Source organism: Volvox carteri, assembly GCF_000143455.1.
Source record: "Volvox carteri f. nagariensis unplaced genomic scaffold VOLCAscaffold_42, whole genome shotgun sequence".
In the NCBI taxonomy this organism is placed as follows: Eukaryota; Viridiplantae; Chlorophyta; class Chlorophyceae; order Chlamydomonadales; family Volvocaceae; genus Volvox; species Volvox carteri.
Window position 1 is genome coordinate 869688 of NW_003307585.1, and position 13139 is coordinate 882826.

A 13139-nucleotide genomic window follows, 5' to 3' on the forward strand; every position below is an offset into this window, starting at 1 on the left:
GCGGTCTCACCCCCGCTGCCGTCACCCACCGCCGTCGTTGCTGCCGCCACAGCAAACCGCCCTCCGGAACCGCCGCCGCAACCAGAGGCCGCCGTCACCCTGCCCGCTGGACCTCCTTCAGCGGCGGCGTCGACGTCACCAGCCGTAAGCCGTACGCTAGTGCCGACGGCGTTGCGTTCGCCAGCATTCGAAGGTCCCGCACCGCTGCCGCTGCCTCCGCCGGCAGCGGCGGCACCGATGCCCGCGCCGGCAGCGGCGGCACCGATGCCCGCGCCGGCAGCGGCGGCACCGATGCCCGCGCCGGCAGCGGCGGCACCGATGCCCGCGCCAGCAGCGGCGGCACCGATGCCCGCGCCGGCAGCGGCGGCACCGATGCCCGCGCCGGCAGCGGCGGCACCGATGCCCGCGCCAGCAGCTGCTTTACTTGTTGTCGCTGCTACTGCTGGCGCAGGTCTAGCTGCAGCAGCAGCTGCTGCTCCTGCTGTAGTGGTAACGGCCGACGCGGGCTGTCCATCAAGCGCCAATCGCCTAGCCAAAGGTGTGCGACCTAACAGTGTCGTGGACTTTGATGGAGCGTGCTGATGCTGTTGGTGTTGTTGTTGGTGGTGCTGCTGCTGCGGCTGCTGGCCCTCCCGTTCTATATCCGCAGCCGCTAGATGATGGTTATGTTGATGTTGATGGTGATGCACACCTTGCGGCGGCCCTCGTCGGTCCAGCGGCTCTTGCGTTGTCCCGCGGACCGCCTGCCGCCTTTGGTGGTGATGGTGCTCCTGCTGCTGCTCCCGCTGTTGTTCTTGTTGTTGGTGGTGGTGGTGGTGATGGTGCGGCTGTTGCTGCTGCAGCCCCTGCTGCTGCTGCTGCAGCCCCTGCTGCCGCTGCTGCTGCTGCTGCTGCTGAGAATGTTGATGGTGATGTTGATGCCGTCGGCCTGTATGGTGGCCATCGTCGTCATCATTATCGTCAACATCATCGTCATTGTCAGCGGCTCCGTAGGCGGCTGCTCGCCGTGCCGCGGCGGTGGCGGTGACGTCCCTGCTTCCGGGAGTGGTCTGGCAGCCGGCGGCTGCCGTACAGCCCCGTTGCTGCTGCTGCTGCTGCTGCCGCGGCGGCGGCGACGACAACAGTCCATCTTCAGGGTCGCGGTACGACGGGAATTCTCCGTTAGGGTCCCAGGCCCCACGACGAGGCGGAGATCCCGGCAACGGTTGATCCGGTACATAGGAGTTGCGTTGCCGCTGTCGGGGTTGCTGTTGCTGCTGCGGCGGTAGCGGCGGCGGGTGCCGCGGCGGAGGCGGTGGTGGAGGTTGTGGCTGGACATCCGCCTCCGTCTTCATAACGACGCCGTGGAGATCCTGACGCTCATGTCGGGGCCAGGACGTGCCCAGGGGGCCCGGCGGCCGCATCAGCTGCTGCCGCAGCGTCTGCCTGTCGTACCCGGCGACGGCCGACCGCTGTGTAAACAGCTCGCAGTCGTCGTCCTCGCCGCCGATACCTTCACCATCACCATCACCGCCGCCACTGCCAGCGTCGCGGCCCCTGTCGCCTCCACCCTCTACACGCACCTCGCTCCGTCTGCCCAATTCCCTCGATGGTGTCCCGAAACCACACCCACCACCGGCGCCACTCATCCGTGCCGCATTGCCTGTCGTGGCAGCAGTGAAGGCGCAGTGACGCGCCGCTGCCGGGTCTGCAGTAGGCCGGTACTGCGGCGCTGGCGGCACCCCAGCTTCGGCGGTCGGGACCTGCCCCAGGGGCCCCACTGATGCCGGCCCCTCCGCCTCCTCCCGCTTAGGCTCTGTCCCTGAGGGATTTTCAATGGTCCTCTGTGTACCTGGCGCAGCCCAAGTTTGTGTGCCGAGGCTTCGGTAAACGGGCCGCCAGCCGCCACGGTGCGCCGGTGGTGCGGTGCACGGACCGGGCTGGGTTGCGCCGGTGTCGTGAAGGCCTAACCCTGGCTGTCGGAAGTCGTGGCGGGTTTGTGGCGGGGGCTGGGATGCATGGGGCTGGGATGGGATCGGTGCCGCAGCAGCTGCGGAGCCGCTGCCATGCTGCGCTGCTGGTGCCGAATTGCGGCGCTGTCGTGCCGCTGGCGCTGGCGCCGGGCCAGGCTGAGCTGCGCGTGCGCTGCCTTTGGGGAGTTCTGGGCCGTGTAAGGTGATGAAGGATTCCAGCGCCTCAACCAGGCGGGACTCCCAGAATCGCGTGGCCATATTAGCAGATACACGCTGTAGGACATCGTCCGAAGGTCGCTGAAAGGCGTTGCGTTCAGCAGCAATCGAGCGAGCAGCTTCCATGAAATCCGTCTGGCGCACGGCTTGGCTGGCGGACACCCCTCGGCTGTCTTGCTGTTCAACTGCTGATGTGTAGCAAAAAAAAGCGAGTTCCCCCAGCGTCCATGCCATCAACTTCCTATCCTGACTCTTCAGAGATGATAATTTCAAATGCTCGCGAACATGTGAATCAAGGGCAGACCGCAGACAATCGCCTGCGCAGTCCGTCCAAGGTACCAAGCTTTGGGAGCTGGATGACTAGTTCAAGGTAAAGCATAAGCCAGCAGGACATAAGACGTAGACGAAACAAACGTACCTTGCTTTCGCTTTCGCTTTGCCCCGCCATAGGTATAAGAACTGGGAAACTCCATATGCTAAGCGTCACGTGTTAGAACTTGTTGGTTTTGTTAAGTATGGGTTTGTTAGATATTAAGAAAGGTGCTGGTTTCCGTTTGGGTGCCGACAGCCATTTCCTATTCTCCTTGCAGACTCCCCTAAGCGACTTTACTCGTCGTCATACCGTAATTCACCTGTTGAGTTCTGGAGCGCCATCACGCATGGCGGGATTACTTTACCACTGTACTACCATGCCGTACGCTGTTTGGCAACGCCGGTTTGGGTCCTGGCTCGAAGTGAGGCCCACCCTGGAGTTAGTTGGTACCGCTTTCATGTACTTCCTCGAACAAACTGCTTCTCTAGTACTGCGATGTTTTATTTGTTAGATTCATGCAAACTGAGCTGAAGTTGCAAGGAGCGACCGCCATTGCCGGTGCCATGCAAGCGCAACCGTCCCGGGACACAGCCTCAGGCCTAGAAATGGACTCATAGGGATACATAAACCTAGCTGTAAACGAAATAAACAAAGCCATGGAATCTGTCCTGGACCCGAGCCATCTGCTTGCATCGCGAAGACCATGCGTCGCTCGCCGCAATGCCAGCAAAGTTTGCCATCGCCACAAAACAGCAAAGCAAAACACACGTTGGTAAAACAAACAACAGGGATAACGGTTCGCCGGTCAACACCCTAACTCGCGGCTCAGTTTCTAAAAGCACCCCCGCGCGGACTCCCTAAGACGGTGCGAAGCCTCCCTGGAGTCCGCCAACGGAATCGCCCAGCGCCGCCTTTGCGCAGTAAAACCACCATCATTTGAAACGTGGATTATACACTGCGTGGTCCTAAGCACCGTCAAGTTGGCTCCCGCGCTGTCATCAGCACGTTAGCAAGCAGCTTACCACATTTCATCTAATCCATTAAAATACACTTCACGCAGACACCTGTGACGGATTATAGCTTTGTACATGCGTGGTTCCTTAATTTCATCTTTCCAACGACACAGAAATGTCAGAACGAAACCCACCCCTTCCCCCCATCTTCCCACCTGCACCGTTTTCAGAAAGCACCCACACCCAACACCACCTAACGGCCCAACGCGTGCGCATAATCGCGCTTGTGTTCAGAACTCATGTCAAAACGATAGAGACAAGAAGCCAGTAAAATGCAAGAAGCAAATTCAAGAAAAGTTTAAAAAGTGCGGTATAGCGAGACTTCCAATATGAGTTTCAAGCCGGCGAAAAGTCGTTTGCGGACCGAGATTGGCAAAAAGAAGCCAGCACAGCGGGGAATCAACGGTGGATGGACGCAGACATGGAGGCAGACATGTAATTACCAGGAGGACATGTCGCTACTAAAATCAGGAGGTTAAAAGTCATTACGATACAGCCCAATCTGCCCGCTGGACGCCAATCCACACTTCAGCACACCGCTCTCGAATTGCCGCTTCAAAATAGCCACTCACCCAAATCCAACCTCATCCCACTCGTACAAAAGCTAAGCATACGGAGGTAGAGGGAAGCTCATGCCCATTTCCTCCACACCCCTTAAAAATCACGTCCTTGTTGGTCCTAGTCTTTTCCTTTCAACAATCCCTGAACTATGCTACATCTTCATCCCCAGGCTACCCAAACTCAGCACGAAACAATTGAAATAGCGCTTCCGCTACTGCCAGCCATGCGACTCCTGCCCTAGTAATGCCAAAACACAACGCGAGCCTAACGCTTCTGCTGTTGCCAACCTTGCGATTGTCCTTGCTGCGTTCCCCGGGAACCCCCAACCCCGTAACCGCCACCTTGCTGTCCCCCTGCCGGCCCGCCGCGGTAACCGCCGGGACCCCCGCTGCCGCCCCCGCCGCCCATTTGCATGCCTTGGTGCGTGCCTTGGTAGGACTGACCGCTGCCGACTCCATGAGAATGATGCCCGCTGCCGCCCATCTGCTGCGGGGGCCCCATGCCACCGCCACCACCACCGCCGCCACCGCTGCCCGTGTAGCCGCCCGAAGGACCGCCGCGGCCGCCACCGTCCTGCCTCTGCCCATACTGCTGCTGCTGGCCGCCGGCCATGCCATAACCGCCGCCTCCTCCTCCCGGCATCTGCCGCCCGTAACCGCTCTGAGAGCTAGTGTGGCTGCCGTAGCTGCTGGTCGATGCCCCGGCGTTGTACTGCTGCTGCTGCTGCTGAGGCGGCCGCTGGTGACCGCCGCCGGCGTAAGACTGCGGTCCTTGCCCTGGTCCGCCGTACCTGTCGGGAGAACAGAGCAAATATGTTATACGCGTGGGATTGGCCCCGCCCGTCGCCCATCCGAAGCCCCAACACCGGAGTGTAGTATGGGACGAAGAGAAAGATTCCCTTGCACATTCCCCTTCACAACGTCACACTAATCAGGGCATCCCAAGAGCTAAATGACACAGAAAGGGGCCTCACTCCTTCCCGTTTCCCTAGTATATAATTCCCCCAATACATGCTTCCCCCAATATTAAAAAACCAAGCACCCGCAGACCACCTAAGGTACGCAATTGCCCGCCGCGAAAATGACAATTGATAAAAACGCCCGGGTTCTTAAAGGGGCTTCCATGCATGAAACACGTGCTTCTGCAGGTATGCACCCGCGGCTGCTCCGATCAGCTCCCCCGCTTCCGCACAATAATCTCTAAGGTAGGTAGTAGTCTTAGTAGTGAGGCGCGAAACAGCTGTGCCTACCCACCTGGGTCGCTTTGGATCGGGGCCAGCTCCAGGCCCGTAGCCGTGATGCGCACTAGCGCCTGCAGCGTAGCCCGGCACCGGTGGCAGAGGCATGGGTGGGCCCACCTGCTGCTGCTGCTCCCGGTGCTGGTCGTTACGGCGTTTCTTCATCGTGAATTCATGCCCCGAGCCGCGGCACGGTAGCTGCTGGGGCTCGCAAGGCATGGGATCCATCCACAGGTAGGGATCCTGTACACATGCACAGGGCCGACAGCAGCAGCAGCATCGGTTTGGGTCTGGGTTAAGCGATAAGCGAGACGGGGGAGATGGCAACCAGTGCGTGGCGCGTTCGAATGGAAGCTGCCCGCCTTCGTGTACAAAGTCTGGCCATTTATTTGCCTGTCTGAACCGAAACCATAGGGACGCAAAATCAAGACAACCCGAGATTCAGGTTACTAAACGGCGACCCGGCAGCGGCCCAGTAGGCGTGTGCGTTGCCAGCCGACACTTCAAGACTGCCACGTTAATCGACGCAGGCCCACATAGCCCCCCATAGCCCCAGCTAAGTAAAACTGTGCATCAGCAGGCTCCGTACTCCTGCGTGCACACCCGTTCCGCCGCTAACCTTTCCAAAAGGTCGCAACCTGTGGAAGAACTCCCCGGCATGCCGCCTCCTGACCACCCCATTACAACGGAGGAAAACAGCTCCCAACACCTTTGCATAGCTTGAAAAGAGGAGGACCCACACAACACTCCACGCTACGTTCCGATGCGCACCACCAAATCAGACCCACCATTACTGCGTCAGCTGCCGAGATGCGGCGCTTGGGGTCCAGGCACAGCATCTTCTCCAACAACCGAATGGCGTCGTCGCTAATGTGCCGCCCCACGCCCTTGCTCCGCAGCATCTCCCGCAGTCGGTGCTGACGAGGGTACTTGTCCACGGGCACATTCTTGTAGCTGATGAACGGGGCACACCAAGACCAGGAAGGAAGCAACGGGGAAATTACCCGAGGGGAAAGATTCTTTCCCCCGCCCAACCTCCACACACACATGCGTCCGTAAAGCAGTGATCACCGATAATACGTGACGCGCTTTCATGTCAGGTATACGCTGTCAGGATGCAACGCTGCCAGGATACAACCTAGGTGGTGAGTGAAGCATGAGAGCAAAGCTCATGCTTCACTCAGTATGCTTGACAACGTTGGATATATATGCCTCGAAGAATGCCGAATGGAGGCACGCACGCAAGCGTGCACGATGAACCGGCAGCCGCGCAAGGTCTAGGAAAGCGGCGGCGGCGGCAGCAGCAGCAGCAACGCCTCATACAACACCTCAAAACGCCGCCGGTCGCACACACAATACACACGCCCCAGGGCAGTACTCACAGCTTGAGGTTGAGGGAGGTGACACCGGGCCAGTTCTGTTCCGTGGGGCCTCCCATGATCTGAAAAATCTTGTCCATCTGGTCCATGTCGTCCTTGCCTACGAAAGACGCACAGATCGGCGACAACGACGGACGATCGGAAGGCGTTATGTGGGTCGCAGCGATTAGCTGTCTGCGCACATATCACCGCAAATATCTCTTGCCATGCACCAAATCTTCCTGCTAATCATATTACTCTTTCAAATGAATACGTGTTCCGTCGCCACGGTGTCATAATCCTGTTACAATAAAGAGTAATAATTGCGTCCCCAAATGGCAGCCAGGGAGTACATATAACCAAGCACGCAAAGTTCGTCTCATAGAACTCCTCAAAGAACTCCCAGAAAAAACACAAGGGCTCTCGTTCGGTGTCTGGGACATGCTGCAGTTTCGTGAAGTTCCGCTTGCTAACATCCTAACAACCCGTCATATGAGGACCCGTGCGATGAATTAGTCTGATCGCCTGGCAGAGGCTGGTCTGTCGCTGCGCGCTTGGTGCATCAAGACCTACTATCCTTAATGCTGCTGTGGAAGACCAATACGATGAATAATCACCAGGCCCGTCGGTAAAGACTCTGTGACTGCATACGGGCCAACAACTGCATACAAGCCACGACTAGCGTTTGGAAAGCGCTGTGCGCGTACCACCCTTCGTATCCCGCGCCGCTGCAATGGAGCCGGAGCCTCAGGTGCAAGATGCAAGTCGTGCAGCCTTTCCCCCTTCCAGGGTGCCCTCCCATTTGCTCCACCGTTCGGGCCCCCTCCAAAGAACCCTTTTGAACTCTCGAGGGCTCACAGTTAAGTTAGTTGCAAGCAGCCTCTCGCCCCATTTGCCATCCCATTTATGCATGCAGCAGACAGTGCCACCCCAGAGACAGAAATGCCAGCAGCATCTCCCGCAACGCCCATGAGACGTACCTGGGAAAAGCGGCTTTCCAGTGAGCAATTCCGCAAAGATGCACCCGACGCTCCACATGTCCACTTCACCTCCGTATTTCACGGCACCCAGCAGAAGCTCGGGTGGCCTATAGCGGGAGCACGAGGTCACGGGTAAATAGCAGAAGCGGCAGGAGGGAATAAGCACTGGGTGCTGAGATGCCAGTAGGACAAAGCTGAGGACAGTACACAGCCGCTACCCCACGACGGGTAAGACATAAAGCACCTGCTGACACAGCATGACTGTACTCACCGGTACCATAGCGTGATCACGCGGTTTGTGAAGCCAGCTTCGTTCTCCGCATTGTAGGGACGTGCTAACCCGAAATCGGCCAGCTTCACAGTGCCCTTGGTGTCGATAAGAATGTTGGAGGCTTTGAGGTCGCGATGGAGGACCCCGTTGTTGTGGCAATAGGCCAGACCCTTCAGCAACTGCTTTAAGATGCACTTAACCTGCGCTGCGGCGAACCGCAGGCGACCCAGCCCATAACATGACTGTGTTCTCAACCAACCGCCAAGTCCCATGGTGGGATATACCGCACCTGCGGCTCTGTGAACACATACTTGGTCGACTCCATAAGCCCGGTCAGGTCGTATTCGGCGTAGTCAAAAACCATATAGATGGACCCCTTAAAATTATTATTTTTGTGAACTGCATCAAAAGGGAAGTAATGGTCATTGCGAGGGTAAACAAGGAATCTGCCAGAAGAACTTCCACTGCTTACTCTCGGAGCGCACGATTTCCCGCAGGTTGACAACATTCGGATGGGACAACGTGCTGAGAATTTTAATCTCACGGATAGCGGTGATTGGAAAGCCCTCCTTCTCCGTGTCCATACGGATTTTCTTCAGCGCAACTTTGTCGTTAGTTTTCCGGTCATGCCCCATGAAGACCTGTCCATAGGTGCCTTCTCCAATCTGCTTGTCCACGCTGAAAACGTAGGCGCTGTGTATTGACCGTGTACCGCCAAAAACGTCATCCCCGCTGTTGGAGGAAGGCATCTCAATTCGTGTCAGCGGCGTGTTTGCCGTCGTGGAAACTAGTTGAGCCATGGTGCCAAATGTTATCTAATGTCGCAACCAACGGGACTGCGTCCCGGCGGCCGACCTACAAGGAGTCACAAGTGTCCACAGTGCTCAATATGAGTTATTTGATAATAGCTCTTCCTACCGCGCCAAAGCCGTATAATTTGATGAAAGTTAGATGCGTTCCTGCCAACCTTTAGAACAATGGACAGAAATGACGTGTCGTACAGCATGAGATGGGCCCCACTGTTAACACCGCCTTCTGCTAACGTTATGCATAACTTCATGTCCAGATTTCCTATTAAAGTGGTAGGTTTATCGCTGAGCAAAATCCATAGGCCTCTCTATACCATTCGCCTTTGGACCATCAGCCATGCTTCGGGCCCAGGCGGGGCCGCTTGTACGCCAGCTGCGAGCGTATTGCACCGTCTCTGCCTCAGAAGCAGAGAAGGCCATAGCAAACAAGCTAAAAGCCAGTCTCAAGAGCGTGCAGCAGGTGGAGGTGCAGGACACCAGCGGAGGCTGCGGGGCAATGTACCGGATCTCCATCGTTGCAGAGGACTTCAAGTAAGTAAAACCCCGGGAATGTGGTGTGCAATTCAGGTATTTGGTTATTGGGTTGCGAGACTGCTTGCAAATATAGCCGCATCGCCAATATTGCGGCATCGACCTCCTCTCGGTCCCCTGCTGAGCCACAAAACCTGTGTCCTCGGAGACTGCCCGGCTGTGGTCGTACATGTACACACATACGCGCGCGCACCCTCGAGCTCGTGCAGCTACCCAGCTTTTCCGGGAGTGGGCGTACCATTTTCCCTTTTAATTCACTAGGGCGCCACTGAGGGGCTGTGAAACCAGGTCTTATGGAAAATCGGCGGCCTCATGGGTCCTATTTAGCTCCCCTGTTGTTAACCCACAACTCCTTTCCAAGCGCCAATCTCGATCTCCCGACCTCCCACTGTGTCCGATGTCCCGCCCGCACGCTACCCCACTGACGTGGCAGAGTTGCGATTACAGTATCAACGTTTCCGTACTGTTTCTCGTTTCTCCTAGTTCGCATATCAAGAATCCTACCCGCAATACTGTGTGGCCCGATTCTGTGTGTAGCCCTTTCCTTTCAACGGGAATGTCGTCGAAAGCCATGCCCTGAACTGACGACACCGGCCTGATACCTGCCACCTGCCCTGACCTCAACTCACCTGCGCTTACCGCACCGCACTTGTCCTAACCACTTTCCCCTCTCCCTCACACACACACACACCCCTCTGAGCTGCTTCTTGAGTGTTGACTGACAACCACTACCTGGCAACCCTCCCACCCATCTGTCTATCTATGGTATCTGCTTCATTCGTCAGTTATTCGTCTTAAACTCCCACCCACTACAACCCACTTACCTGCTGATGCTGATGCTGCAGGGGCCAGTCCATCGTAAAACAGCACCAGCTGGTCCACAAGATTTTGGCGGAAGATCTGCGGCAGTGGCACGGACTCACCCTGCAAACTAGCGCGCCACCAGCGCAGCAATAACACATGTCGCATCCTCGCGGGCGCACAGCAGTCCCTGAAGCAGCTGAAGCATTTGCACCGCTGCCAGTAGCAATAACAGCAGTAACATTAAAAACAATGGCAAGCACATCAGCAGTAGCAGTAGGAGCAAAGCAGCATTAATCGTCGTGTGGTAAAACCGCCTGTATCCGCAATTACCTCAGGTACACCTGCCAGATCCAGGTCGCCTCCAATTGCACTTCGGGAGGGTTAATTAAGAGGGGGCCCGCGTAGAGCTAAGGCAGCAAGGAGCCCTTCGTTCGCTTCTCTTTCCCTCTTTCCTCTCTTCAGGTCAGCACAGCTCTCTGATTTGCCCCCATCACGGGAGCAACGATGTGCTTTATTAAATGATGCTTTCTCTCTCTACGTGTTTAGCAGCACGCGCGTGTTGTTGTATTCTGAATCCGATAAAAGTTGCAATCTTAAGCCGTCAATCCGGTAAAAAGCTGTTGCAACTTTAAAGCCTTGGGTCAGATACAATTTGAACCCTAAGTTCCGCACAAGAGCGGGGCGCCTTCCGTTTGTAAAAACCTGAGGGGGGTTCCGCACTGAAGGGGTTGTGTAAGAAAGACATAGCACGACAGGACAGTCAACTTGCGGTGCTCGGAGTTCCTAATGTTGCTCAGGGAAGGTGGTAATGCTCGCGTTCCTGGGGTTCCGCTAGGGTTGCGGGGGGGCTCCTGGACACGTGTTTTAGAAGCCTGCTGGGAGGCGTCTTCCCGAAATGGGTAAACCAGAGTCGCGTGTGTGATTTCGCGACGTCTTGGGTGGTTTATCTTGTTTTTCTAGGTGTTTCTCGGGATCTCGGAGCTCGGACACGCATACAGCACGTCAGCAGAGATGTGCCGCCGAGCCCCGGGGTGTGGGGAAGGGGAAATTGTATGCAAAGAGTGGGGGCTAGTTGTGGGGAGAGGAGGAATGTAGTATACAAAAAAACCACCATGGCAAACACGCTATGTCAAGGAAGGAGGAGGAAGGGGAGAGGAGAGGGAGAGCATGGCCGTCGGGGATTGAGAGGATTTGTGAACGTGTGTGTATGTGTGCATGTGCGTGAGAAGAAAAGGAGGAGGGGGGGAAGCGGGAGTATGGCTGGCGGCATGGAATTGCACCATGCAATCGTGCCTGTGTGCATGCTTGTGTATTTTGTGCTTTGGCTTGCCCGGAGATAATACGGCACACACACGATGTGAGACCCGAACTTCAGTTAGGGTTTCCTGTAGGAGGTTAGCAAACTGATGGATACCTGTGTGCGACACAATATCACGGCATAATGTGCGCAGCGTCAGAGTAACATACCACACTTTGACAAACCTGACGAACAACGAAGAAGGATCGTGAAGGCTGCTTAAGGCGAAGCGCGGTACGAATGCGTTATCAGTTACTAATTTGAGCTCAATCGAGCTTCAGCTAAGCGTGGCTAATGGACAAACACAAGATATGAATAATTAGTCTAAAGCTCATGAACTAACGTCCAACCAACTTCGGCTGTGTCGTCCAGCAAGGTTGGTGAATCAGTTAACTCTCTTAGTGGGGCAGAAGGGACCTTACCTCTTAAGTTAGGGTGAGGTATTGGAGGGGGGAAATAGCGGCAAACGCTCCAACCCACCGATTAATGGCCAACAGCACAGTAATAGTGCTAGTGCTAATAGCGGTGTGTCACCGCAATGGGTTGGCATCTTTTTATCGCACAGCAGAATGAATCCGAACGGTATAGCGTAATAGTAAGGTGTGAGGACGGGGAAATGCAGAGGGGCACCTGTAACGATGTTGCGGAAGGCGGAGGGCATATAGCCCGTCTTCCGGGAACTTTATAGTTTGACGAGTTTCACTTTCAAGTCAGCAAATTTGAGTTTACACGGCTGGGTTTGATCATCGTCTTTCTCATCTTGTCGCCGTACGCCAAAGCCTTTTGAAGTAAGTTATGTTGGTTAGTGTTAGGGCTAACAGGGTCAGTTGAACTCTGTCCTGTACATTGAGCCGAGATGTGGGGCTCGGTGGCCGGGATGTAGGTATAGGTGTTGGTTCCATATACAGCAAGTTGCAACCTCAAAATTTTATAGTTCTTCAGAGAGTATACAGCTCTTCGTTAAGACTACTGGGCGGTGTCATGTATGAATGGCTCGGTTTGCTGGAACTTGTTTGTGAGCTTGGTCCAAATTTCCACTGTACAGCGTATGTTAAACCAAATTTAAAGGTGTACACATGGCTGGGCAGTCTTGTTAGGAAAAAACTTCATCTGTCAGCGTGCATCAGCCAGCACAGAAGCACGCAGCAGCTCAGCAGGCAGGTCGGGTTGCTTCATTGAACCAGGTATAGACAAGGCACTTCCTATGCATGGTTAGGCACTTTCCCTTACATTCCGTTCCGTTGTCCTTGGGCCTTCAGCTCGTATGGGTAGTTTTACAGGTATGGGGTCACGCACCCCCAACCATGTAACACACACTCACATTCCGTTACGGTCAATCGAGTTTTGTCCCGGCCGGTAACCGATGGAATGGTAGCTTATCGGTAGGTGAAGGGAAAGGTGAAGGGAAGCCAGCAAAGTGTTTATCCCCCTCCACCGTTGGCAGTTTCCGTGCACCTGGGGCGTCGGTGATTTTGGTAGGCTGGGTCTGTCGTTTGTGTTTGTTCGCTGAATCTTGTCGTGTGGAACCTACTTGCCCTATCTTGTCAAGTAGGACGGGAATCCATTTCTCGTTAGATTCGCGTGGTAAGGCCCACATTGGGACCTAAATGCCACATTGACAAATTTGCAGGTACGGTTTTAGATGCGTCCAAGCACTTTGGTGTTTCAACTTGGATTAAAAGTCACGGATTAAGGTATTTTTAATCCACGCCAATCCGCCGGTAATCCACGAGGAATGTTTCACACGTCTGGATTACCGTAGTACAGGAAATGTTCGTGATTTTATTGTTCGAGACA

At 55.6% G+C, this 13139-nt stretch overlaps 2 protein-coding genes across 2 annotated transcripts; one reads left to right on the forward strand and one right to left on the reverse strand.

Annotated features, from left to right (window-relative positions):
- Positions 1-4319: 4319 nt before the first annotated feature.
- On the reverse strand, positions 4320-8809 carry cdkc1 (cyclin dependent kinase; the record flags this gene model as incomplete). The annotated part of the gene is made up of 8 exons (XM_002954404.1): positions 8374-8809; positions 8191-8300; positions 7902-8101; positions 7631-7737; positions 6675-6771; positions 6081-6246; positions 5309-5535; positions 4320-4632 (listed from the first exon to the last, which is right to left on the reverse strand). The coding sequence occupies exons 1-8, from the start codon at positions 8699-8701 to the stop codon at positions 4320-4322; spliced, it is 1548 nt and encodes a 515-aa protein (XP_002954450.1). The 5' UTR covers positions 8702-8809.
- Positions 8810-9047: 238 nt separating this feature from the next.
- Positions 9048-10198, forward strand: VOLCADRAFT_118730 (bola-like protein; the record flags this gene model as incomplete). Its single annotated transcript, XM_002954329.1, has 2 exons — positions 9048-9241; positions 10087-10198. The coding sequence occupies 2 exons, from the start codon at positions 9048-9050 to the stop codon at positions 10196-10198; spliced, it is 306 nt and encodes a 101-aa protein (XP_002954375.1).
- Positions 10199-13139: the final 2941 nt, after the last annotated feature.